Source organism: Argentina silus, assembly GCF_951799395.1.
Source record: "Argentina silus genome assembly, chromosome: 8".
Lineage (NCBI taxonomy): Eukaryota > Metazoa > Chordata > Actinopteri > Argentiniformes > Argentinidae > Argentina > Argentina silus.
In genome coordinates, this window is record NC_139662.1 from 7,099,279 (window position 1) to 7,126,778 (window position 27,500).

Below are 27,500 nucleotides of genomic sequence, written 5' to 3' on the forward strand. Positions count from 1 at the left end.
CAAGAAACAATTGAAGTAGACAGGCAGAGCTTGAATCCAGCATTCCATTGCAGTTGCTAGGTGCTGAATTTTTTAATTCCCCATATTTCTACTGATACCAGCAGACTTTCATACTCCCCTACTCCCACTCCTTAGTTTTGCCCATGAAATTAGAGATTTGATTAAAACATTTTCTACTTTACTTATCGAGGGCTGGGTTATAGTTCAGCATTTTCTAAATATTTAAATGTATTTTCTAAATTAATTTCTGATCATACTGTCAATGGTTCTGATGTGGGAGATGATATAGTACTTTATTCCTGTTAAATGCTTTACTTCTTGAATGCATTTCTCTTCACTTGTCAAATTGCATATATTTCAGAAGTTATGTGGGGATTAGCAAAACTAAATATACAACGTAAAAAATATAAGACTATTTTTTTATCAACTTTAATCAGCAACTGTTCTGAAATTGTCTCAGTACCTTGTAGAAAATGAACATCCAAAATCAGTCTCAACTTCCGTTAAAAAATATGTTTTTTATGGATATCTGCTTGTTGCTCAGGTGAACCATTGACCCTCAAAGGCCCTCAAATCATATAAAGCACAGCTACTTCGCTTTTGCCACACCCCCTCCCTATATGGGACACATTCCATCGGGCGGAGTTCACGATGTCCTCCCCATTTGTGAATGAGGCTTCCGTTCCGAACATTCAACGTGCAGTAGAGCAATTCATGTTTCAGTGGAATCGCAGTCCCAGCCTAGGTTAGAAATTAAGCGAAACGTTTGTCAAATATGGATTCTCGAGGAATTCAGCGCTTGTTGTTTTCTTATGTATTTATTAACGGCATATTTATTACACTACAAACTAAAGAAGGTAAGCATAATCTCGACTTCTTTTCCAACTGGCAACTTTTAGAAACCAAGGTCCTGTTAAAACTACGCTCAAACTGTGAACCATGCATGCCATGTGAGGAATATGGCTTGTGAGGAAGTTAGAGCAGGCATTTACTGTCACAGTTACATTTAATGTCTATATATACCAATTATCGGCTACATTTAGGTTACAACTATCTACTGCAACATTATAACTTTAATGAATTCTGCAACTGTCCACTTTCGACTAAACAGATGAGTTTACTTCCAATCTATATTTATCAACATGCGTGCCTCACTTTGCTGCGCTCAACATTGTACACATTGCATTTGGGGAAATATAGTTTCTTGTAGTTTTTCAATACATATAGGCCTATATTATTATGATTATTAAAGATCATAGGCTATGATACCGCACTGTCCCGCATTCAAATTAGATAGTGATATCTTTTTCATATGAATTGTACAAATGGAGCCAGATGCTACTTTATTTCAATGGATAATTACAACTATTTATATACAGTCATCAGTCAGTGCTTCTATACGACCTCGTGGATAAGTCTGCTAGGCTGGGCTGAGCATTAATTGCTGGTAGTCTATCAATTTGGACAAATGTCTCTCTTAAAGTTGATGAAGTTAACAATTCCCCAGCCAATACTCATTTTTGTGTCACTGATGCATGATCATGCCTCATGGTAAGAAGGTAAATCTTGATATAATGAAAATATCAATCAGCATATGAACTCTGCTCCCCTCACGTACGTTATCTCTCACATCACTATAGGCTTAAGGATGAATTTCTGTTCTGTCTCTACAGAGGTGCTTTTGGACATGAAGGCATCAGGGAGTGAACTAGGCTGGTTGACATGGCCCTTTGAACAAGGGGACAAACCAGGGGTGAGTATGGATCCAGTATGCCGAGGTCTTGTTTCCACTCTACTCTTGAGAATTTCCTTTGGGAAATCTGCATGGGATAAGCACATACTTTATTACGGTACCATGCTTGGTTTTCTTTTTCCTCTGCCTACAGTACAGACATATTTGTCTTTGTGGCTATTGCTCCTCAATACCCAAGGAGACTACTTTAGACTTGGTCAGTGAAAGTCTAATTCAATATTGAATATGGGAAGGGGTCATGGTATTCCATCAGGCGTTGAGTTTTACTGCAGCGCATGTCTGGACTACTCCAAGGGAAAGACGGGAGAGAGAATAGCTGCTAGCTTGGTAGAGAATACTTGTGGGTTCTTGTGGTTTTAGGGCTCTAGCTCCAGAATTGTATGTTAGGCTGTAATTAACTTTAAAAGTTTGCAGCATATGGTGCTTTTGGGGGAATGTAGATATAGCCATTTAGTTTAGTTATCTGTTTCTTATAAGGAGAGAATGTGTGGCTGGTCTTCTTTTCATCACAGTCAGTACACATCAGGCTTTTTTGGATTTGTGTGATACAGCATGTGTGCTTGGGTCCAATTATGTGTTATTTCCATTTGAAGTGGCCTTTCAGGTTCATGCAAATTCATTGTAGATTGGGTTTATTTGATGTGTTGATGACTCAAAGGCAGGTTTGGACATGTTGAACTTTCAAGCATGACTAACCCAGGTCCTCCTGAAAGAGTCTTAAAACTACCTGTTAACATTTACTGTTGAATTTCATCTTGGTGCATTGTTGCTCAAATTCATACAATGGAGTTAAGTGTAGTGTGTTGCCTGAATAGTTAATGCTATCTTTTTGTGACATATCCCTTGTTTTATAGCAGATTGTTATTGACTAAATCATCATAATTTTAATTCATTTTAATACATTTGATTACCCCTTGAAAATGTTCAGTCATTTTGTCGAGACACTCTTTCTCCTGTTGCATGTCCTGTTTATTTGCAGTGCCACACAGTCAGCCAACAAAGCACATTCCTTTAATTAATAGCATGGTGGCAACATGCAGAGAGCGAACCACAGTCTTAGCCCCTGTGGGGCCAAATGTATTTCAGCAGCCACTATTACGTTAAAACTTGTTGTAAGGCTTTTCGCAAACATGTTTATGGCAGCAGGGATAAACTTCAGTTGCATAAGATGCCGCCCTTTCTTGATGGATCAAAGAGTAGCATTTTAGTGGTATTGTCAATATTTGCCCTCTCTTTACTGTTGAAACTTAAGCTTCTCTTTTTGTCCTTTCTTGCCACTCTTAAGGTCTCGTTTGAAGTTTCCCCATCTCTCTCAAACACTCACTCTCTCTTTGTCGCCAGAGTTTAAATGACAGGGTTTCCACTTTCCAGGGGGAGCTGGAATCACCCATAAAATATCACCCCATGTAATATTGATTTAGAGTATCAACTTTGGGCACCCCAAATAAGTGTTGAGAATATTGACTTTGATCCAGTCCACTATTTGTAGTGCATTCCCCAAGAATCAATGTATGATTCTAACCCTGTGTTTCAGTGGGAGGTGGTCCAGAGGACGCTGAATGGCTCCCAGCTCTACACCTACTCAGTGTGCAATGTGGCGGAGCGCGAGCAGGACAACTGGCTGCGCACAACCTTCATCCAGCGCCGCCCATCGGCCTCACGTGTCTTTGTGGAGCTCCAGTTCATTGTGCGCGACTGCAACTCCTTTGACGGCTCCTCGCTCACCTGCAAGGAGACCTTCAACCTCTTTGCCTCTGAGGCGGACGCCGACGTGGGCACCAGCTTCCGGAAGGGTCAGTTCCGTAAGGTGGCCACCATCGCTCCCGACGAGATCACCAGCAGGAATGACCTGCGCATCAACACAGAGACGCGAGTGGTGGAAAGCCTGTCCAGGAAGGGCTTCTACTTGGCCTTTCAAGACATCGGCGCCTGTGTGGCTCTACTCTCAGTCAGGGTCTACTACAAGACCTGCCCGGCCACAGTCAAGAGCCTGGCGGCCTTCCCCGAGACGGTGGCAGGTGGGGAGAACCAGGCGCTAAGAGAGGTGGAGGGGGTGTGTGTTGGGAACGCCGTCAGCGATGAGCCACCTCGCATCTACTGCACCATGGATGGAGAGTGGGTGGTGCCCGTCGGGCAGTGCCAGTGCAAGCCTGGGTATGAGGCCACCAACAATGCATGCCAAGGTAAGGAAGGGCGTTCGCCCCCAGGTTGTCCTGACTCACTGGCATGTGAGCTAGCCTTCCTGGCCTCTGGCACCATGTGTTCTCACTGTGTTTTAGTTTGCTGGTGTGTATTGAAGTCTTTTTTTTGCTCTGGTGTGTATTGAAGTCTTTTTTTGCTCTGGTTTGGCAGTAGTAACCATTTGGCATCGCTTTTTCATTCTCACTGGTTATAAAACATGCAGGTATCTAAAAAGATGCTTATATATTATTGTGTTTGTCATTCGTGTTGGAATTCTCCCTTGGGTTATTTGACTCCTGAATGGAAGGAATGCTCAGACCTACTTGTACATGTCACTACATTATCCATGACACTCAAACAAAACTAGATATGTGGGAACCAGCAGTTCGGTTGCAATTACAGTAACAAATCAACAAAAAGAAATGTCAGGCACTGTTGGTCCATATCTTGACTAAGACAAAAACAGTTTGTAAGTAAAGATAACTATGCTTTTGAAGAGACTTATGTCAACCATTTTACTCTTAGTAGTTCTTGAAGAGTTCTTGTGAAACCACCCACGGTTAGTAGCAATGTTTATCAGGACCTTTAGCACTCGTGTAAGGTAGGTTCCTGCTCATTCATTGCCATTCATTCTCTTATCTTAGATACGTGTTTAGATACAGCATACTGTGTGTAGTCACAAGTCAATCTTTTCACTTTGTCGTCATGTTGCAATCATTTGCATTCGGGTTCTCCCGATCAGAGGCCCCCTATCCTTCTCATAAATTGATCAAAGACAGGAGGATCAGAAATAAACTGGGTGACTATACTAGTGATGGATTAGCTTATTCAAGGCAGATAGAAGGAAGAAGAAGACCCCTCTGGTTCTCTGTGGGCTTTGTTCATAACATGCACTAGAGAAATTGGCATTCCTTCTGCGATTGAGTGTCTCTCTCTCTCTCATATGGATCCGCTTTGTAAGACAGGGATTCACCATTTAGACGTTTTGTGTGACTCCAGCGGTGTGTTTGAGAGTGCTGGCGTGCTAGGGCCTGTTGGGAGCTGTTCCATGACAGAGCACCTCAAGACTCCCATCACCTTAACTCAACACATTACTGCAACACTGATTTTAATACACACAGACACACCCAACACACACACACACACACACACACACACACACACTTCAGTTAGTTTCCTGTTAATTGCCAACAAACAGCCTCATCACATTTATGAAATGAATGTTTCCGTCCGGAAACGGCTAGTAGGGTGTCAGCTAGAAGGATAATCTGTGGAGAGGCCAGAGAGATTCAGAGAGCAAGTGTGTGTATGTGTTTGTTTTTGAAAGAGTGATGTGGTAAAAAGGTGAGGAATGGAATGTAAAGGTAGGAGAACAATGAGGGGCTGTGTTCAGTGCTGTAGGCACTGGCTCCTCTCCCCCTCCCCTTCCCCTTCTCCCTCACCGGTGCATTCCTGTTCCGTTTACTGTAGAGCCTCCCAGATTACTCCAGAGTTGAGGAATTCCTTAGGGACTACTCCAGGTCAGGCCTTAGAAGTTTATGAAATGAGGCGATAGGTTGAGAAATGTCAGTGGAAGATGATTCCATGGTACAATGTAAGGTGAAGATGAATGAGTTGCTGTTTTTAGTGGATGTACACATGCATGCAGCTTGACACGAACACACACACACACTCCCCCACTCCCTCTCCCTCCCTCCCATGCATGCAGTGTGTTCCAGTTGACTCACTGTGTTGACATTGACACAGCTTTCCTCCTGTGTATAAAACGCCCTTCCTTACACATAATCTTCACTGGCACAATAGAAACTCATACCTTATGTGACCACACAAAGACACATTCGCTGCTCTTAAGCTCGCTGCTCCTTGGATTGTGTTAGAGCTGTCCATACCCACACCCTGTCGCCCACAGTAAAGCTCTGTGCACACTCTTCCCAGAGCTCGGCAAATATAGCTTCAGACTAACTCTGGGGTTCCAAATGTTCTTGTTTACAGATCGAGTTTGTATGTTGAATGTTTGGGGTCTTTACAATACTTTCTGTGGGGAAAGTCTAGATGGAACTAGTAAATGAGTTCTGTTAAGGTTGTTTTTTCTCAGAAAGGAAGGAGAGGTTCCAGTAATATTTTTTTTCCCTCCGTCTCTGAACTGATGTAACAGAAATGGTCAGTGACTAAGTTGAAGCTGTATGACTGTGCGGTGAGTGACTTATATGGGTAGTAATTGACTTGGGTGTGTATGTGCTTTAAGTGAAGTAACTACTGGTTTTGCATGCATCTTTGTCTTCCGGCCTCTCTCTCTCTCTCTCTCTCTCTCTCAATCTCCACCTCTCGCTAGCAAGCAAACTCTCTCCGCATATATTTTATTACTTCCAGTTTCTAACCCTCTTTTTTCTTTCTTTCCCATTTCCTACAACTCCCTTGTGAGTTAAATAAATACATGGTCATTGAATTCTCACTGGTGTAACAAACAAAATGTTTTCATCCCTTTTTGTTTTTATATTGCTCTCTGGATTATGAAGATATTATTATCTTTGGCCGGCGTGCAGGTCTTGAATGTGACACAAATCAAAATTTAAACATCCCGTTTCACACGACCTAGATGAGACTATTTAGACTTTGTACTGTTCTGTGTTCCCCAGTAAATAAACAACTTTGCTTATTCCACAACTGTCTCCGAAAGATAAATAGAGGCTACATTTGAACAGTCTTCCCAATCTGTGAAACATGAGTTTGGTGGAGAGAGATGCACATACAGTGCATTCGGAACGTATTCAGACCCCTTCACTTTTTCCACATTTTGTTATGTTACAGCCATATTCTAAAATTGATTAAATTTATTGTTTTCCCTTCATCAATCTACACACAAAACCCCATAATGACAAAGCCAAAACAGGTTTTTAGAAATGTTTGCTAATTTATTAAAAATGAGAAACTGATATCACATTTACATAAGTATTCAGTCCCTTTACTCACTTGTTGAAGCACCTTTGGCATCGATTACAGCCTCAAGTCTTGTTGGGTATGACACTACAAGCTTGGCACACCTGTATTTGGGGAGTCTCTCCCATTCTTCTCTGCAGATCTTCTCAAGCTCTGTCAGGTTGGAAGTGGAGTGTCAGTGCACAGCTATTTTCAGGTCTCTCCAGAGATGTTCGATCGGGTTCAAGTCCGGGCTCTGGCTGGGCCACTCAAGGACATTCAGAGACTTGTCCCGATGCCACTCCTGCATTGTCTTGGCTGTGTGCTTAGGGTTGTTGTCCTGTTGGAAGGCGAACCTTCGCCCCAGTCTGAGAACCTGCTCCAGAGGGCTCAGGACTTCATCAAGGATCTCTGTACTTTGCTCCGTTTATCTTTCCCTCCATCCTGACTAGTCTCCCAGTCCCTGCCACTGAAAAACATCAGCATGATGCTGCCACCACCATGCTTCACCGTAGGGATGGTATTGGCCAGGTGATGAGTGGTGCCAGGTTTCCTCCAGACGTGACGCTTGGAATTCAGGCCAAAGAGTTCAATCTTGGTTTCATCAGACCAGAGAATCTTGTTTCTCATGGTCTGAGAGTCCTTTAGGTGCCTTTTGGGAAACTCCAAGCGGGCTGTCATGTGCTTTTTACTGAGGAGTGGCTTCTGTTTGGCCACTCTACCATAAAGGCCTGATTGATGGAGTGCTGCAGAGATGGTTGTCCTTCTGGATGGTTCTCCCATATCCACAGAGGAACTCTGGAGCTCTATCAGAGTGACCATTGGGTTCTTGGTCACCTCCCTGACGATGGCCCTTCTCCCCCTATTGCTTAGTTTGGCCGGGCGGCCAGCTCTAGGAAGAGTCTTGGTGGTTCCAAACTTCTTCCATTTAAGAATGATGGAGGCTACTGTGTTCTTGGGGACCTTCAATACTGCAGAAATGTTTTTGTACCCTTCCCCAGATCTGTGCCTCGACACAATCCTGGCCTGGTTTTTGCTCTGACATGCACTGTCAACTGTGAGACCTTATATAGACAGGTGTGTGCCGTTCCAAATCATGTCCAATCAATTTACCACAGGTGGACTCCAATCAAGTCGTAGAAACATCTCATGGATGATCAATGGAAACAGGATGCACCTGAGCTCAATTTCGAGTGTCATAGCAAAGCATCTGAATACTTATGTAAATGTGATATTTTATTTTTAATAAATTAGCAAACATTTCTAAAAACCTGTTTTTGCTTTGTCATTATGGGGTATTATGTGTAGATTGATGAAGGGACTTTTTTTTTTTTTAACCCATTTTAGAATAAGGCTGTAACATAACAAAATTTGGAAAAAGTGAAGGGATCTGAATACTTTCAGAATTGTACACTGTACATGCAGCAAACAGTTTTTCAGTCTGCCATTCCCCATATATTGACCAAGAAACATAAACATTTTGTCGATGTTTACTCAAGTACACTTATGAATGAATCCACTGGGACCTGAGCTTTATTATATGACATGGATAGTGGAGGGAATACGTGACAAAGTTAGAGAACTTGCTAAAGTGTTCTACTTTCGGAGTAATGAGGACAACTCTGCCAGCCTCTGGTGCTGGAGGCAGCTTGTCAAAAATCTTTCTAAGACTAGTCTATTCTGAAGGTCCATTGGAGTGGGTTTTCTTATCTGATGGGTTGCTTCCACTTCAGGATCAATGGATTGAGATGAAAATAAGCAAAACGTTACACTCTTGAGGGGTAATCACCGTATCCATGATGTTTACTTTATCAAATCTCCGTGGCCCAAGATCACATTGTGTTCACAGCCAAAGAAGCAAAGTGCACTTATCAAATTCTGTTACAATTCATTGAGATGCACGCATTTAAGCTACTTTTTTTCTTTGCTCTTTGCGAAATTAGAGGTTTCGCAGAGCAGACGTGATTACTTTAAATTAGAGTCTCAGATCTTGTGCCAAGCTGATGTCGACCTCTTGTGCTGAGCTTCAGAGAGTTGGATACGCAGATAATGGGGGGGACTCTCTGGGAGATGCCTCTTAACAGTGTCATGCACTGTCATGTTAAGCTCCATTTGGAATTAATTAAGGCCCAGTGGTTATTTCTTCAGAAGATGACAGGAAATGTAGTTTAGCAAAAGTTTGCGGCCAATGCCACATTTAGGTGTGGATTTTAAAACTTTTGTGGTTCATTGATTGGGCTCTTGTACATTCAAAGCGTTAGCTCAGCCTTTGATTTTGGGACTTTTGTTTACTTTTTGGTATGGCTGACAGGAGGACAGTAGAGCAAATGGAACAATACTACTACTAATACTAGGCCATCTTTAACACACTAATCTAAAAGTGTTTTACCCTGGTGGAAGCTCTTAGATGTTTGTCACAGTATAACAGTGTCTGAACAATTGTTCCAGGTGCCACACAGTTACATTTTGCTCACTGTTGCACTTTTGAAGTATTCCGGAACATTTTTTGGTGCATATTTCCTCTCTGTCACATTCCTGTGTCGGAGGCCATGGGGGAGATTTAGCAATGTGGAGTGTATTGTGCTGCTGGTGTGTGAGATCAGCACTTTCCTTCCCCACGTCAGTGCGGCGTCCCCCCCCAAACCCCCGACAGGACGAGCTACGGCGGAAACCGGAGGCCACCTAATCCCTCTGTGACTCTCCAACCCGTTGGCTCAGGACTTTCCATTGTTGCCCCACAGTCAGTCGCCTCATTCAAATGGTTTATTTTTTTGTCCCCCGATAAGTAATTTTGTTTATTGGTGCATTTGGCCCTCTCTTTTAACAGGAAGCAGACACTTGTTGGAATCCAGCGTGCATTGCCACCTGGATGTCTGGCTTTGACTTTTAGGAAGTGTGTCCTAGATGGCTGTGGTCAGTCTGTGGTCGAGGGACTCAACATTGAAAGAAGGAAATTAAAAGCGTATTTAGATCTGTGCATGTCAACCGTGTAGTACTTGTGTAATGTTTGTTATGTCTGTTTATTCTTATGTCTGTTTTCTCCTGGTTGGTGCCTCTCTCACGGTCCCCCCCTTCTCTGTGAGCATGAGTAGACAAGGAGTGTGAAAAGAAAGGGGATTAGAGAATTTATTGTGTTTGTTAACAACCAAGATGAAAGCCTAAGTGGAATTGTAAAACAGATGTAATTCCCTTACAGCTGTTTCATTGGTCTGCTAATCCTTTTGACTAATGTCCCCCCCCCCCCAACACCTTAGCCCCCCCCTCCTCTGTGACCCCTTGGCTTCATGTTACTACTACACTTCCCCTCTCAGAGACCCCCATTGTCCTACCTGAACCACCCCAAACAACAGCCCAATGCCATATGATAGACAATGCAAATCTAGGGACACAACATGTCAAAGTTACTGTCTAAAACAACTCAGGAGTGAACTGAAGTCAAAATGAGGACGAGTAAAAAGGAAAGGTGGGATTAAGAGAAAGGGCTGACTTTATTGTGGATATCAACCATTAAGACTCAGGAGTGGTTGTGATAAGGATCTTGACATTTGTTTTTTCTCCCAGGGTTTATTTATTTATTTTTTTGACAACCATACTTCTGAATTTAACCTTCTCCACTCGTGAAATGCACCGCTGGCCGCTGTTCCCCCTCTCCCTCTCTCTCTCACTCCCTCACTCCTCTCTGTTTGTTTTAGTTGGCCATCGACTCCCTGTAGTCGAGGACAGTTTAACTCACTACTACCCTGGGGCAGACATGACCCCTTAGCTTTTAAAAAGCTAAGAGCCTGAGTTGACTGGGTTTTTTGTTTTCCCTTCTCCCCTTCCCCTCTCTCTCTCGAGTAGTGCACCCCACCCCCACCCACTTACTGAAGTCCTGGGGGATTGCTGTCGTCCAACCAGCATGTTACCCATTCATCCATCCATCCGTCCATGCTTTCATCAATGTCTCCGTCTCATCCATCTTAAGTCCTGCTGACAAACTGGCCCCACTCAGCTCCCAGAAGCTAACAGGTCCCTCTGCTCAACTCACAATAAACAAACGCAGAGGCTCTTTGGCACCGGGCCTCTCAAAAGCAGTGCATAGATCCCCAGGGACTCTAAAAGCAGACATGTTTTGCTCTGGTTTCTTGGCCCTTTGACTTAAGAGGTTGACAGACTTTTATTTACATGAGAAATATACACAGGTTTTCCTTGAGTTCCTAAGCTTCTACTCCCCATGTTCTCTTTATCAAAAAAAGTGATCTCCCATATTCATTCCCCTCTGGACTCTATCTATGTGGCTCTTGCTCCCTTTCCCTTCCATGCTTTGATTGGCTGCTCAAGGAAGGAAGCTCAGCGTCAGCCTCACACTTCCTGCTTCCTGTTGTGTCCAGCAGCAAGCCAAAGACAAAGCCCCCACTCCTCTTCTTTGCTTAGGAAAATTCCTTTACAGTTTTTTATTTCATTGACAACAGAGTGATCCCTCATGAAATACCTCATCAGCAAGTCACCAGTTCCAAGTTTATCATCCCATTAAATAGTTTCATTTACTGTTGTAGTGACTCACAGCATACATGTACTTGTACAGCGTGTTGACCTTAATGGAGAATTTCTTTAAAGGAAATGGGCTGAACTATGGCTAGGGCAAGGCACATGACTCCCGTTGGGTGGTGTGCGCTGGAATGCATTTTGATTATAGAGTCAAACTCTAGTGTAAGGCCATCTTCCCCACAGGCCCTGACCAAAATGCATCTCAGTTGGTCTCGGTCGCTCCATAGCGCAAAAAAGAGGCTAGTCCTCCCCTCTATTCAGTTGCAATGTGGCATCTCGACTATTCACGACAAGTGTTTTTCTTTTTTTTCTTTTAAGTGGCGTGGCATTCTCCTTGCCTGCTGGTCAGTGTTGAATGGTGATGTTAATGGGTTAGCTGAGTCTTTTGGTGAGGGGCTGTAAGGGATGGGAGGGGACGGAGGAATTTAGGGATTACGAGTGGGGAGGTAGGGGAGCCGGGGATATGAATTGGGTTCAGGATGGCAGCTGTTCGCCCTACTCAATAGTGCAATTCTCTCTCTCTCTCCTCTCTCCTCCCTTTCTTCTAAAGTCCTCAGTAGGATTTGATATCCCCTCCCCATCTCTCTTTCTTTCTCTCTCTTTTGCTCTCTCACTCTCTTTCTATCCCTCTGTCTTTTTTTGGCCCTTCTGTCTCCTCCAGCCCCTCCTCTGCATAGGTTGTGTTAATGAGTAGTATAGTGAATGTTTCTGAAACAGCTGGCGAAGAAAGAGAGGAGAGATTGACTTGAAAGGAGGAATGAACAAACGTGCAGGACTAGTGGGATGTGTGTTGCACTCCACATTATTTTCGTGCTAGGAATTTCTCACGAAATCAAAGAATGCTGTGTTGTCATTCACTTTTTGGAAATGTATACCCAACTCTGTTCACCTCTCCTTGCAACCAATGGCCCAACCACAACTTAGTGGCCACAATGAGACAAAAGATGAATGGGGTAAAAAGGGATCTCTCGTAGCCAATTGTGCAAATACCCTTGACATAAATGAAACGGGAGTGGTTTCTCCTTCAGTAGTGTGTGAGGTTACTTGTGGGTTCCAAGGAAATGTCAGCCAATTTGACCACAATGAAGGCGGGACTGAATAAAGCCTGATGTTATTCTGAGAATATGATATAGTATATTTCCATATGTTTCCTTTTCAACTTGTCCCTGCATTGCCTGTTGGATTCCGACACTGAAACAATCCATCATTGATTCTTAGCATATTTCACCTCTTTTAGGTCGCTCCTACACAGTCTGCTCTCTCACTCACGCATGCATGCACACCCACACCCACACAAACTCAAACTCGCACTACAACCTTTTCGTCCCCTAATTTGCATACTGACACTCACATTAACCATAACATCCATACTTGGCTCAGCTACTCCTTTTCACCTGCTGATGTTAGAATAAATATGTGCAGTGAAGTGAACATTTGTATTGTGAACATGTGTGTGCGCAGCCTGTGTGCAAGAGAGCAAGGACAAAACAGGTGACAGAGCCAGTAATCTCTCCTCTGAAGTCAAATTTGCTTTGCCGAATGGCGTGTGGGTGAGCATGAAAGATAGAGCAAGGCCATGACCAGCAGCCATTGGAATGTTTTGGGAGTTACAGGGGGGCCTTCTCATTTTCAGTCTCCTTTATAGCATTCTCAGAGAAATTTCACGCCATATTAAGTTCAAATTTCACTACTATGGTGCATAGCTGGATCCTATACCTGCATCTCTCCCACAATCCTCAGATGTGTGAAATTAGCGGCCATCTTATGTCAGCGATACAATTTCATATCTGTGCAGGGGTCTTTGAAAAGACTGCTGGAGTTTACACAAAATGGCCGTTTTCAGTCTTTTTGTCTGCAACTTTTCTTCATTCAATTCTGTTTGCTCTGTTTTCTCTCGCTGTGAAATGTTGATGGCTGACTTACTGTCCTGGAATGCGGGATGACTGGTTGTGTTTGTTGAAAGAGAGAAAAGAGGGGGATGGTTTTGAAAAGGAAGAGTAGGAGTGCAGGCAGGGAGTCTAGTTTGGTTTGTGAACCCAACACCCACTCAGATGTAGCAGAACACTGTATTAATCACCAACATAAACATTGTGCAGGGACTCTGCTATGTTTTCCTTGCCTTATCTCAACTCTATGTTCCTCTCCTCAGTCCCTCAATACTCATGTGTGTTTCCCCTCTGTGTTTTCAGAATGTCAGCCAGGGTTCTTCAAAGCATTTGTGTCCAGTGATGCGTGCGAGGTGTGTCCTGCGAACACCCAGCTGTTGAGTCCCGGGGCGCTGGTGTGTCCCTGTGTGGACGGATTCTACCGCTCCCCTGACGACCCACCCACAGGACCCTGCTCAGGTGAGGATGAGGACATGGAGGAGGAGCAGCCATTTTGGATCATGACTTTTGAATGTGTAGTGCCAGCATTGGTGGATTTTTCAATGACATTGATAAGAAGTTTGTTTATCAAGTGCTTTTCACTGGGCTTACAACAACACTTCATATTGAACATACTGGGGAGCTCATCTCTCATGTGATTGAACTAACATCCCATGCATCCACTTGTCTCCCTTCTCCGATTCCCCAGGCCTGCCTTCCGCACCTCGAGACCTGGTTGCCACCACCACCCAGCTAGCGGCGGGCAAGCTACAGCTGTCCTGGATCCCACCAGAGGACACGGGCGGCCGCCTTGACATCACCTACAGCGTGGAGTGCCGGCGCTGCGAGGACTCGGGCACCGCAGCAGTGGCGGCGTGCCAGCCGTGCGGTGAGAAGGTGCGCTTCGAGCCGGCCAGTTCTGGGCTGGCCGAGACCCGGGTGGCGGTGAGCGACTTGGAACCCCACCTTAATTACACCTTCACTGTAGAGGCACACAGCGGAGTGTCGCTCTTCGCCAGCCAGGGGGTGCCACACTCGAACAGGCCACTGTCCACAAGTGCCCTCACCACTGCCCTGCACTACACAGGTAGGTTCACCGTAGTAGTATTTTAATAAGGGTAATACATTAATGAGGGTAATACACAGGTAAAGTTTAACACTACATATTGCTTAGGTTTATTTATCTCCACTAAACAGTGTGTCAGGTTAAAAGTGCTTGTCGGCACTGCAGCAAGCAGGTCGCACCTTTGAATGACGTCCTGACATGCCTCCCGCTCCATCTCAGATCCTCCCAAGGTGACGTCCATGCGTCTGGATGAGCGGAGCCCCACCAGCCTGTCTCTGTCCTGGGCCGTCAGCCCCCGCAGCAGGTCCCAGCCCCGGCCCACTCGCTACGAGCTCACCTACCGCAAGAAGGTATAGTACAACACACTGATCAGCTATTGTGTCCTATTATTACTTTTTATTTTTTCTATTTTCCCTGCCTTTTTTAGTAGTAAACAGAGTTTCATGATACCAAATGATGAATATTGTAGTAGGGGAATCAATCCAAAATGAAGACCTGGTATGATCACCAATGACCGTCTGCATCTCTCTCCATGCATCCCCTTCCTCCACTGTTCTCAGGATGACAATCTGGACGTGACTACATACACTGTGCTACTCTTGGAGAAAAGCTCAGTGCAGATCAGTGACCTGGCTCCAGGGACAGCCTACCTGTTCAGGGTGCAGGCATTGAGCACAGAGGGCATCCCTGGAGGCTCCAGCATGGAGGACGAGTTTGAGACCGGGCCTGAAGGTAAATGGGAGGCCGTGTGTATGTGTGTGTGTGTAGAGGACTTTGAGTTTGTGTAATAGCATTCTGTTTTCAGTAGTCTGGGTGTCAGTGTACCAATGTTCTCAGCAGTGTTTGTATCTGTATTGTAGTGTGTGTACAGAATTTGTGTCAGCAGTGTGTATAACTGTTAATGTTATATTGCAGTACCACTGGTGCCGAACAACACAGCGGTCATCTTAGGAGCGGTTGTAGGAGGAGCAGCCATGTTGTTCATCGTTGTGGTGGTCCTGTTCGTGCGCAAACGGTCAGAAACAACCCTATTTTCCCTCTCTTTCACTTCCCTCTCTCTTTTGTTAAACAGTCATAATACTCACTCCTTCACTGGTTTCCTGTCTCTTTCTTCTCTTTCCCTTTCGGAATGCTCTAAATGGCCTTTCCATTCAGTCTCCCTCCACCTTCCTCACTCTCTTCCTTTCTCTGTTCTCACTCTCTCTTTATCTGTATCTGTGTCCCGCCACTTACTGGAAAGAATTGGTGTTGAATGCAGCCTGTCATTGCTCAATGAGTATACTGGATAGCGGTGGGCCCGAGTGGCACATTGTTGGTAATAAGAGGTGCTGCTGTGTAAAGGTGATCCCGCTTCCTCACCGTAGCAGCACACTGCTGCCTGTTCGTCTCTCTGCCTGTCTGGCTTGGCAAACATAGAGGGTCTTCATCAAAGCGCTCCTTGAGTGAATGGAAGCGGCACACTAATGACTAGGCGCTTTTAGAAACTAGCTAGTCCCAGGCCTCCTTGGGAAATAGCGGTAACTGTTGCTGAATGGCTGTTCTGGTTGAATAAAGATCATTGAAATGAGATAAAAGGACGAAGAGACAAATGTGCCAATGGTTTTTTAGAGTGAGATGATAAATTTTTATGCCCTTGTGTCTCATTCAGGAGAAGGAACTCCCATGCAAGACAAGGACCAGAGGACACTTACTTCTCTAGCTCAGGTAGACAACAGACACAACACAACACATTTTCTCTCCCTTGCTTTTTGCAAATTATTTTGCCATTGTTTTAGTAACTCATCTTTTTCCTAATTCTCCAGAGCAACTGAAGCCGCTGAAGACCTACGTGGATCCGCACACATACGAGGACCCCAACACGGCCGTCCTCAAGTTTGCCAGCGAGATTCATCCCAGCCACATAACCAAGCAGAAAGTCATCGGAGCTGGTGAGTGAGAAAACAATTAAAACAGTCTGCTTTGGGGCTGAAGGGGAAGGTGTTGAAGGGTTTTTTCCATCCCCTGAATCACTGTTTATTTTCAGTTGCGTTTGTTCTACTGCTTAACTTTCTTGAGTGACACTGGCTACACTATCCAGATTCAAATCTTTGGATTGCATTCTTACTCTGCAAGTTTGGACATATTTAAGTGTGGCAAGTCTTTTGGCTCCGCGCCCATGTGTTTTGGCTCGCACTTAAATCAGGGAGAATAATTAATATAAACAAAAGTTACTGGAGCAGAAAGCTGAGTATTTAAAGGATATTACACTAACTCCTACTTGACAAATGATACGTTTATTGCAGTGTGACCACCTTTACCCTTTGAACCCCCACCCGCCTCCACCTCCCACCCCCTTCACCCCAAGCTGTTTCCCACGACCATGCTTGGTCCTCCTCCACATGTGACAGCTGATTCCCATGATCACATACTACAAGCCACCACCAATCAGAATCCGTTTTCTTATGCAATCACCCAGCACACACCTCTCTAAAAGGCCCATGGCAAAACAACCAATAATGATTCCTTGTTTACCTGATCCAATTACCCCCACACAAACCCCCCTGGGACTTAGAATCATGAGAGGATGTTTAAAATGATCTCATATAGTATCTAATAAATCATGTATTTTTTCCCATTTCTTCCCTGTAGGAGAGTTTGGAGAGGTCTACCGTGGTATTCTGAAGCCGCCGGGCAGGAAGGAGGCGGCGGTGGCCATCAAGACTCTGAAGCCAGGCTACTCTGAGAAGCAGAGACAGGACTTCCTGAGCGAGGCCAGCATCATGGGCCAATTCTCACACCAGAATATCATTCGCCTGGAGGGGGTTGTCACTAAATGTAAGAATCCAGCTTGCTTGGTAGTACAGTACCTGCCTTATTCTATTGTAGTTTGTCCTGTCAAACATTCACCTCATTACTTCAGTATTTCTTCCTTGTAATGTTTTTTTATTCTTCTTTGGACTACAGTCAAGCATGCCATGATTGTGACTGAGTACATGGAAAATGGAGCTCTGGATAAGTACCTAAAGGTGAGTACATTGAATACAAGTTGCCTTTATGAATGAAGGGTTAGTATTTAGAGAGAGATGGGTTACTTGCCACTTTCTGTTTACCATATCTGTGTCTTTGCTCTTCAGGACCACGATGGTGAGATGGCCTCCTTCCAGCTGGTGGGCATGCTGCGTGGCATTGCTGCGGGCATGAAGTACCTCTCAGACATGAGCTATGTGCACCGGGATCTGGCAGCACGCAACATCCTGGTCAACAACAACCTGGAGTGCAAAGTGTCGGATTTCGGCCTCTCCCGGGTGCTGGAGGACGACCCTGAGGGCACCTACACCACCAGTGTGAGTGTTCTACACTATTTGTCTCTCTATTTACATGCTTTACTTTTATTTGACTGGGATAATGTACAACGACAACATGTATCTCCGAAGCTGAGAGCTGATACTGTTGGTTGTATCAAATATAGCCAAACAGCTCATTTTCATCTGCAGTCCCTGGGCAAGTAAACAACAACAGTAAAAACATACAGTACATTGCATAAGCATCAAACACCCAACATTTCAAAGACGTAGGACATAAGACACATAAGACATACATTTCATAGAGTATAAAAGTGATTCAAATATTGCACATCAAGGTTATTGCAAATATTGTTAATTGCACATTACACTTAATAGTTACTGCATGTAATCTTGGATGATGTGTGAATGCATTAAAAAGTCCTTAGCTATGGACCTTGCTATTGGCTAGCTTGGTATTGGCTAGCTTTGTTGCCACTATATTTCAGTGCACTGTTCCCAGAAGACTTGAATTGAATTGAACAAAAAACATCAATCTATTTTATGTCTCTATATCTCTTGTTTACCTTCTAACAGGGGGGTAAGATCCCTATCCGCTGGACAGCCCCAGAGGCCATTGCATACAGAAAGTTCACCTCAGCCAGTGACGTATGGAGCTTTGGCATTGTCATGTGGGAGGTCATGGCCTTCGGGGAGCGGCCCTACTGGGACATGAGCAACCATGAGGTAGGGCACTGTGGTAATGCTAAAGATGCTAACAATCACCAAGCACTGCAATTACCCAGAGCTATGCTACTGCTAATTCTAATGCTAAAGTGAATGGAAACTAGTGGGAAGTTGAGGTTACCAATAACTTAAATGCTAATGCTTACAAGGATGTCATGAGTCCAGGAAGTCATACATTAGTAATCTGTGTGAGTCTAATAAGGCTGGTTTCTCTTATGGCAGGTGATGAAGGCCATCAACGAAGCCTTCAGGCTGCCTGCACCCATGGACTGCCCCTCAGCAGTCTATCAGCTCATGCTGCAGTGCTGGCTGCAGGACCGCTCCAAGAGGCCCCGCTTCCCAGACATCGTCAGCCTGCTGGACAAGCTGCTCCGGAGCCCTGAGTCCCTGAAGGCCATTGCAGACTTTGACCCCCGGTAAGACTCCATTACATACACAGGAGCTGAATGACACAGCAAAGGGGATAGCTTAAAACAAACAGCAAATGATAGTGGAGCTAATGAAAGAGCACATATCTTATAGTGGTAGGGTAGTGAAGCAGACTTAATGTGTTGATGTGTGTGTGTTTGCGTGCAAATAGAGAGAAAAGACACCCGTCACTTTCATAGCTTTATCAGCTGCTCCATCTGCACCAACCGGTTTTTATCTTGCTGTACCTCTGAAAAGTAATTACAGCCTTCTCTCAGTCTTTGTCCCGATTGTTGTGGTTCTGGCTGGTGGTGATTGTCGTTTGGCTCTTTTTTCTCTCCTTCAGTGTACCCATCTGCCTGTCAAATACCAGTGGTTCTCACGGCTCTATTTTTTCTCCTCCAGCATATCCATCCGCCTGCCCAGTACCAGTGGTTCTGATGGCTCTCCGTTTAGGTCGGTGTCAGAGTGGTTGGAATCTATCAAGATGAGCCAGTACAGTGAGAACTTCACTTGCGCCGGCGTAGTCACCATGGAGCAGGTGCTTCAGATGAAGAATGAGTGAGTGGGATATATTTTCATTGTCTGTCACTAGATGAACATATATTAGTCCTTCAATTAGTCTAAATCAACTAAATATGGCAGAGAGGGCAGGAGAAAATAATGTATAGAATGGATAATTTTCTATGCATAAAACTAAGTTCATGTTATGGACATATTTAGGCAACACTTGTTTTCTTGTATTTTTGTAAAAGAAAATCACAGCCAGAAAATAGTTATGCACAATATAAACTCCAGCATCTACTACAACTTGAGAAACGAGTGAGATGGAAAAAATAATGGAGAGAGAAAAGACCAGGCCCATTTGTGGTAGCCTGGCGGTGGTGGCTTGTGGTTTGCCCCCTTTCTCCTCTCTCTTCCTCCCTCCTTTTTTCAATTCTTTCTCTCATCCCTCTCTCCACCCACACCAGTAGCCCTGGGCAGCACTTCTGCTGTAGCCTGAAACCACTGGTTCTGACTGTGTAGGGCGAAGGCCTCTGTGGCTTCTGACATTAAAGGAAAAAAGGAGGAGGAGGAGGAGGAGGAGGAAAGAAAACAGCCAGTAGAGTAAAAGGGGTGGTATGGAGATTAAGGGACTTTATTCTCAATTATCAACTTTATTTTCCCGAGAGATAATGATAATAGTCTCAGACACATGGAGGCATATGGAACAAATTCCACTCAGCCCATCAGAACACAAGATGAAGAAATGACCATATTGTTTAAACCTATCCGATCCTTTCAGATCTGTAGGGTTAGGGTTAGCAATCTCTAAGCAATAGGGATAGAATTAAATTTGGGATCCAGAATCCAGTGGTTGTAGATGAGAGGAGGTAATTATTTCGCAGTATTAGGTTTTTAAAGAGACCATAACTACGGACAGGAGATTTATTCGGACCCTGTGACCTTAAGGAATAAATCTGGGCCCTAACAATTGCACATACAGTAGTATCAAAATAAGCAGTGTCCTTAGTCTTGAACGATGGCGGGTTGTTCAGAAGCATGTGAAACGCCTTTTGAAGTGTTTGTCATGCTTTTTTGGTGAGATTTTCCGATCCATGTTTCATCTCTTGTCATCTGGTAGCACTCTTACGAAACCAGAAACTATTTATGACGCTTTGCTCGCCATAGGTAATTAAGGCTCTAATTAAAGCTGTAATTAGGGACTGGGATGCTGCATGCATGTTTTTGTCACGTGTTTGTGAACGGTTTGCCCAAGGTTACCCTGCCATGAAAATGAGAAATTAAGGTCCTGCTTGAGTACTCTGTTGTATTCTTCATTACTTCCCTTGGAGAGGGGATCTCACAAGATTAGACAGGTGCAAGCAGTAGAATGGTGACCTTATCCAATCACTCAAATCAGTTTTGGTCGGGAAAGATGCCTTTGAAAAATAAACATATTACCAAGTCTAAGATGTGATTTCTCCTGTTGCTTCTTCTGTATCTCACTCGCTCTCATCTCTCTTCTCCACAGGGATATCAAGAACATTGGTGTGAGACTTCCTGGCCACCTGAAGAGGATCGCCTACAGCATCCTAGGCTTGAAAGACCAGACTAGCACCCTGAGTGTTTTTGCTGTGTGAAACCTATCCCAGTGTCATGGGAATTTGAGTCGGGCACTGAAAGGGACAGAACATTGAACTCTGAGCTAAGCTGGACTGGAGCTGCAGGGAAGGTTTTAGACGGACCAAACCAAACTGAACACGTCGTAGGGGGGGCCAGCCTGGGAGATTTATAACAGACTTTGTTCTATGTTTTCCCCCAAAAATGAATGGAAAATTATACAATTAATTAGACTGTGTATATTAGATATATATTTTTTATTATCCATGTCTTTTGTACAGATACAGTTCATTGCTCAAACTTTGTTTATATGTTTTGTTTGCATGCCTTATTTTGCCCCCCCCCCCAAAAAAACAACAACCAAACAAACAAACAAAGAAAACAAGTCTTACATGCCATAGCTCTCTCGGAATGGCTTGTGCTGACAAACTTAAATTTGAGGTCTTTTGCTGCTGTAGCACCCAATTTCGCCCAAGTGACGAATCAAGTGACACTTAGTTCAACCAATGACATTGTTTGAGAGGACTACAGTGGCCCTCTGGGATTGAAGCTTGTGGTGCTGATGTCACAGCATCTCACCATTCTAGCGTATGTCATCTCTTGCTAAACCAATGATAATGGACTCAAATCAGACATCGGGCTTGAAATGGGAATGAGCTGGCCAAAGATTGGCATAGGTGTTTGAATACAGACTGGAGGTTATTTTCTTAAAAGTCTGAGTTGGGATGTTGTTGCCTACTGTTATGCCTGCTCTGGGCTTGATTCAGATGTTGAGCTATGATCCGATGATTTTAGGTTTATATGAAAATATATGAGGTACTCATTATGTACAGTTTCTACTAGCTCCAAAGGCTTTTGTTTATAGGTCCTTCTCAAAAGCATTGGGATCAAGAACATCACTTATAATGTACTGTAGCACTTAAATCAATAATCTGTAGTCCTGGGTTGAGTTGTCTAAAGGCGTGAGGAAAGGCCAGCTATCTTGCAATTATTATCATTATCAAGTTGTTAAATCATCATGTTTTAAATTGAATGAGGCAGCAGAAAAATAAATAAATTGTGTTTGACTTAAATATGGATTACATTTTGAAATTAATACATGCATTGTATCAAGTCAGGAATACATTGTGTGTGTTTGGCTTAATGGTGTGTTGGCTAAAATACAAATGCCAAAAAATGTATATGGTAGCGATGATGAGTTTTGGAAGATTATAAATGCTTCATGTAATGATTTCAGATGGTGTACATTTTGTTTGATATGGAATTTCAATGTGACAGTTTCAATTAGTTATTTTCTATCAGAATGTAGATTAATATTCTACTCTTATTGGTTTATCCTGATTTATTGTATGGTGTTCAGTAAACTTTTTGTAGGATGAAACTATTTGCTTTGACAATGCATATAGCATTAAGCTCAGTGTATTCATTATTCTCTTCATGCATTCCATTCATTGAGTACCTGTTTATGGTAATGCAAATGGTGTTTTCATTTTCTTTAGTCCAAGAACCAGCTCCCTGATATTTATATGATAGTAAGCATCTTTCTCCCAAAGCTCTTAAATGATGACTGCAAATGACTTTGTTACTGACGCTCTCCCCACTACTTGAATTTTTTGCCATCATTTTTTGGGATTTTCAAAGATATGATGCTCTGTGTTTTCATATGCAGTCTTGTATAACAGTTTTTGTAGTTTGATAAATTTCCATTGTGGAAAAGGGATATTTTTGTTTTGGGTTTATTGGATACAATTGTCATTTTTATCTTTTATGTTTAATTTAACTTTTATGTTTTATGAGAATAACCCACGATATGATCTTCAATTTAGGTAACTCTCATCAAAGGGATGTCAAACTCTCTTACTGTAGCAAATCTGGCAGTACCTTGATCAAAAAGTAAACACTTTCTTTTACTCCTATTGTTTTATACTTGTATTTAATAGCCTATTTATTTTTTACTTTTATTTATTGTCATAATAACACTGAGCTGGGATTTATTTGTAATTGAAGGTTGCTTTTCAGTCATAATAAAAATGGTTGCCTTTTATTATTCATTCATTTTATTTAATTCCTTGTTGTTCTCTGATAAATTGACATTTAAAATACTTCCAAAAAAACTATAAATGTATACATTTCATGGTGTACAGTAGATGTCACAGCAAAGTCAATTGTATCATTGTGTGGAAGTGAGGGTTTTAGACACAGGGAAAATAATGTTCAGAGTTATAGTACATTTAGACTTGATGTACAGTATAACATGAATCAACATCATACCTCATTGTAGGTTACCAGACCAAGATAACAGAGAGCAGCCTCAACAGGTGCGACCTTGAAAAACTTTCCTTTCAAATGTTAAGTTCTGCATAATGAGGTGGATAATTCTCCTTTAATTAGTTTATTTGAAAACAAACTGGCATCCTTGAATTCTTTAGATAGATACACACTTAGTCAAGGTCAAAATGTGGATGAAGAAATTGCTGTACCATGCAGTCCAGCAAGTCCAGACCTGCCCAGCTCTATAATGTTGACCAAGCCCTGTTCTAATCTAATTTTAACTGACCTTGTATTGGGAGACTGGAGTCTGGCGCCTTCCATTTTGAATGTATCAGCTGGAGTTGATTGATGCAGGTAACAAAGCCTTTAATGCATTCCACAGATAAGACGAACACACTAGAAAAGGAATGTCAATATTTAGATACAGCATTAATCTATCTGGGAAAGTTGGCGAACAAAGAACTAACAAGGCTATTGTACAGGTAGACAGAGCATGTGAACAGTGTAATGCCTGTATGCGCAGGTGGTCTTTGTCCTTGGTTTGGCCTACTGTGTGGCCTGACCTATGGTTCTTTGAGCTGAATGGGATGCCTGGAAATGGTATTGGCTTTGTGTGGAGAGTAAACCAAGAATGTGTTCTGAGATTTTCCATCTTCTCCACCCTTCTCTCATTTGTGTCTCATATGCGGTGAATGTTTTTTTCTATCATCCTAGAATAAGAAAAAAAAGAGAACCACAATAGGCCATTTTTTTGCTAAATATGTTTATCTATGGTTGTGTTTTTGGTGAATCCATATCAGCATATGTGTAAGTTGCTGTACTCCATGTTATTGTATGTAATGTTATTTTGATGTGTCTTTGCTCTTTCTGTGTGTGTGTGTGTGTGTGTATATGTTTGTGCCATCCGGGACTTAGTTTCAGGCCACAATAGCATGTGTGGTGATTGTGTTGAAAGCTGTGAGTCTATGCCTGCATCTGTAGTTAAGCCTACCCCTGTGGATTCTTCCGTGGGGGGCTGTGGCCTTCTCTTTTTTAGCTTCCCTCCTTTTTGTGGCTTTTGAAATTTCTCTGTTCTTCTAGAAAACTTTCATTAGGAAAAAAATAAAGCTTAAAAAAAATGCCTATGCTACTGTTCATGTATGATTTTTCCCTTATACTCTTTTTTTCTGGGTAGCGAACTCCCATTTTCATATGTGTATTTAAACTGGCAACACTGTGGAATTTACATTCATGCTAATTTTAGAGATGGGTTCCTGACCAAAAAACACATCCTCCAATTTGTGTCTATATTGGTCTTCCTCCGTCTTTTGGCCCTTCTTTCTTTCCCTTATTCTCAGACTTTTTCTAATTTAATTCTTCCTAACTCTCTTTCTCCCATTTTCCTGTTTTCATTACATTCTCATCTGAGGGCTTTTTTTTCTTAGATTATTATATATTTTTCATACACTTACGACAATCCCCTATTCAGTTTTCCTGAACGGAAAAACAAAGTGCTTTTTAAAGCAACCCCCCTCAAAATCTGGCCTCCAGAGCTTGTTTCACCTATTCTACTGAATACAATCTAATTACGTTGTTTTGGTCTGTGTGGAGTCTCATTGGTGCTTCATAAGAAGGGGGGATTTTGTTCTGCAAAAGCTTTCAGATTTGATCACAGTACATACAACATGGGTGGTAGTCTGGTTGTAAATGTGCGTGTGCACCCCTATTTAGATAATTCTCAATTTGGATAAACCAAGCAAGGCCTACAATATTAGAGACACAAGTTATACCCCATCTCTATACAGCATATGACTCCAGGGTTTAACAAATATGTGTTTATAGAAACAAACAAAGAGACGATAAGACCCAACTATTTCTCTTGGCCCACAGTCTCACACAGCATGACACGTCTCTTTCCAACTTTATTGCCTCTTTTCCCCTTAACTGCTATTCTTCCTCTCTTGCCCCCCTTCCTAATTTCCTCCTGTCTACATATGTTTTCAAGGCCATTAATCGTTCCTGCGACATGAACCCTAGCAGATAATTACAGTCATTAAACCAATTAAGGAGCGTATGGAGGGGAGTATTTGTCTGGCCCCGAGGCCTCTGAGTCCTGTTATTCAGGCCAGGATGATGGGCCACACCGTGCGGCCGAGGTGGTCCCCAGCTCTGGCATCGCTTTAAGAACCAAAGGGGAAATTACTTCAGCCCAGTTTTGGATTAATGCAATTTCCTGTCGGTGTGGCCTTGGAGAGACCTTGCCAACTTAGCTGCAGGCAAGACAGCACCATAGCACCGTACCCCCCAAAACCCTACACTTTTGAGGACAAAGCAGCCATTTAGGGGTTTTGCCATCAAAATGTGTTTGTGGGCAGCAGAAAGTGCTGGCCAAAGTTTTGGAGAGAAAAAAGAAAAGAAAAGGAGAGGGAGATTAAGAGAGACAGGAAAAGAGGGAAAAGAAAGAGAGTGGTCATTCTGCAGACAGTGGTTTGAAACCTTTTCAGTCAATCATGCACTGAATCCTTGAGTTAATATTATGATTTCATTGTGCTGAAAGTAGTTGGAGATCTGGAACAATGAGACACAATGTTGCATTGAATATGTAGACATGTCAGACAACATCTTAAGCCACTGAGACAAATGTGATACAACCTTTCCCTAAGCAGTCCACATGTAACAACATGATTTGACCACAGTATAGGCCTAAGTACCTCACATCTCCCTGTAAAGTCTTATATTGCACAAATATCTGTGCCATCGTTGATTCATTAAAATGTTTCTGTGTCCTTTGTGTCTGTGAACAAGAAACTCAGGTCTTCATTCTTTTGAAATGTGGGTCTCTGTAAATGTTGCACTTGTTTGTGGCATTTGTCACTGAAGTAGATTCACAATGGTTCAAATCAACAACTCCAACACAACTTCTAATTCCAGGGAATCTTCTCACATTGAGTTGGATGGATTTTCATCTTGTTATCTCTTTTGTTATCATCAAATTGTGTTCAAGATTTATCCTCGGAAAGCAAACAATGTCCCTTGTGGCTTTACAAACAATTGCAAGCAGTGTGAATTCATAAACATAAGTTCAGTCAGGAACACTCACGTCTTAGTTGAACCATTTATTGAAGATAAAACGGTTACAATTAGGTTTGGTGTATTTGGATGGCTCCGCTCTTTGGAGAGCTCCATGCCTGGGAGTTATAAATGACTACAGCACATATATGTATATTACATGGCAGGTGGAGGCTGGGGGTGGTGGTGTGAACAAAAACAATAGCAACACTCTCGTAGCACAGTAAGGACCAAAAGTACCAGCAACAATATTGTAGGCTACAGAGAGGTTTATAGACTGACCACTTAAATAGGCCGCCATATGTGATTGTATTGGGTGTGAAGAGCTGATGTGTCACCTGACAGACAGCTAGCCTGAACTAAGCTTACTCCATACAGTACACATCCCGTCCCACATCTAGCTGTAGCAAGAGAACAGTTCATTTAAATGGGTGGATTTATGAGGGAAGTTGTCATGATGTATCAATGTCTCAGGAGGTTGTCATGACTTATTACTAAACCAAAAAACGAAACATATTTCTTCATGTAATATTCATTTGTAGGCTGGGATATTGCAATGTACACAGATTTATGGGATATTTACAGATTATTTGTGAATATGGACCATAAGTCTGAATTTTCTTTCCCTTACCACCAACATAAATGTAAAATCCACACGCACACGCACACGCACACGCACACGCACACACACACACACACACACACACACACACACATATATACTTTTGCAAAACTGCAAATTTCTTTTGAAACAATAAAGTAGGACCTCCTTGTGAGTGTGAATATGCAATTTACATTTGTATTGAAGTTCTATGGTATTGGGAAGTGTTGGAGTCGATATTCTCACATCAATATTCCATAAAGTGCTTCCAGCCCCATTATTTCAGCCTAAACTCTGCATCTTTTACATGGTGGCACCTTGCAGATTAACTGTATTTAAAAAAACACAAATGGTCATTTAATTAAATTACTGATTCATTTGTGTCAATTACAGATTTATTTGTGTCATTCTTGGCGATGGAAATATGTAAACAAGGCTGGAGACAGAGGAGGAGAGGAACATAGCAAGTCAATACAAGGCTTTCAATAATAACACAGTCTGACAATAGAATGTCGTTGATTTAGGCACTGGATATGAGAATGGCTGTTTATCTACACTCCCAAGAAAGACGTTTAGAGAAGGAATGGGGTCGAGACAGGCTGTGGGATAGCAGGGAGAGGAGGGCAAGGCAAACGCACTCTAGGGAGGTGAACTACACTTCAGAGATTTCTTGAGAAGACAAACACTCTCCTACTATAGCCTGTGATTCACTCATAATTGTTGACATACTAAATATCAATAAGATTGCTTGTGT

General features: G+C 42.8%; 1 protein-coding gene across 1 annotated transcript; it reads left to right on the top strand.

Moving 5' to 3' along the window:
• The first annotated feature begins 722 nt into the window (after positions 1-722).
• epha2b (eph receptor A2 b) lies at positions 723-22,870 on the top strand. Its single transcript, XM_083674621.1, has 17 exons — positions 723-857; positions 1,674-1,753; positions 3,288-3,936; positions 13,567-13,722; positions 13,952-14,329; positions 14,528-14,658; positions 14,869-15,040; positions 15,224-15,323; positions 15,957-16,012; positions 16,111-16,236; positions 16,937-17,122; positions 17,252-17,313; positions 17,422-17,631; positions 18,166-18,315; positions 18,538-18,731; positions 19,129-19,284; positions 20,738-22,870. The coding sequence occupies exons 1-17, from the start codon at positions 776-778 to the stop codon at positions 20,844-20,846; spliced, it is 2,997 nt and encodes a 998-aa protein (XP_083530747.1). The 5' UTR covers positions 723-775; the 3' UTR covers positions 20,847-22,870.
• The last annotated feature ends 4,630 nt before the right edge of the window (positions 22,871-27,500 follow it).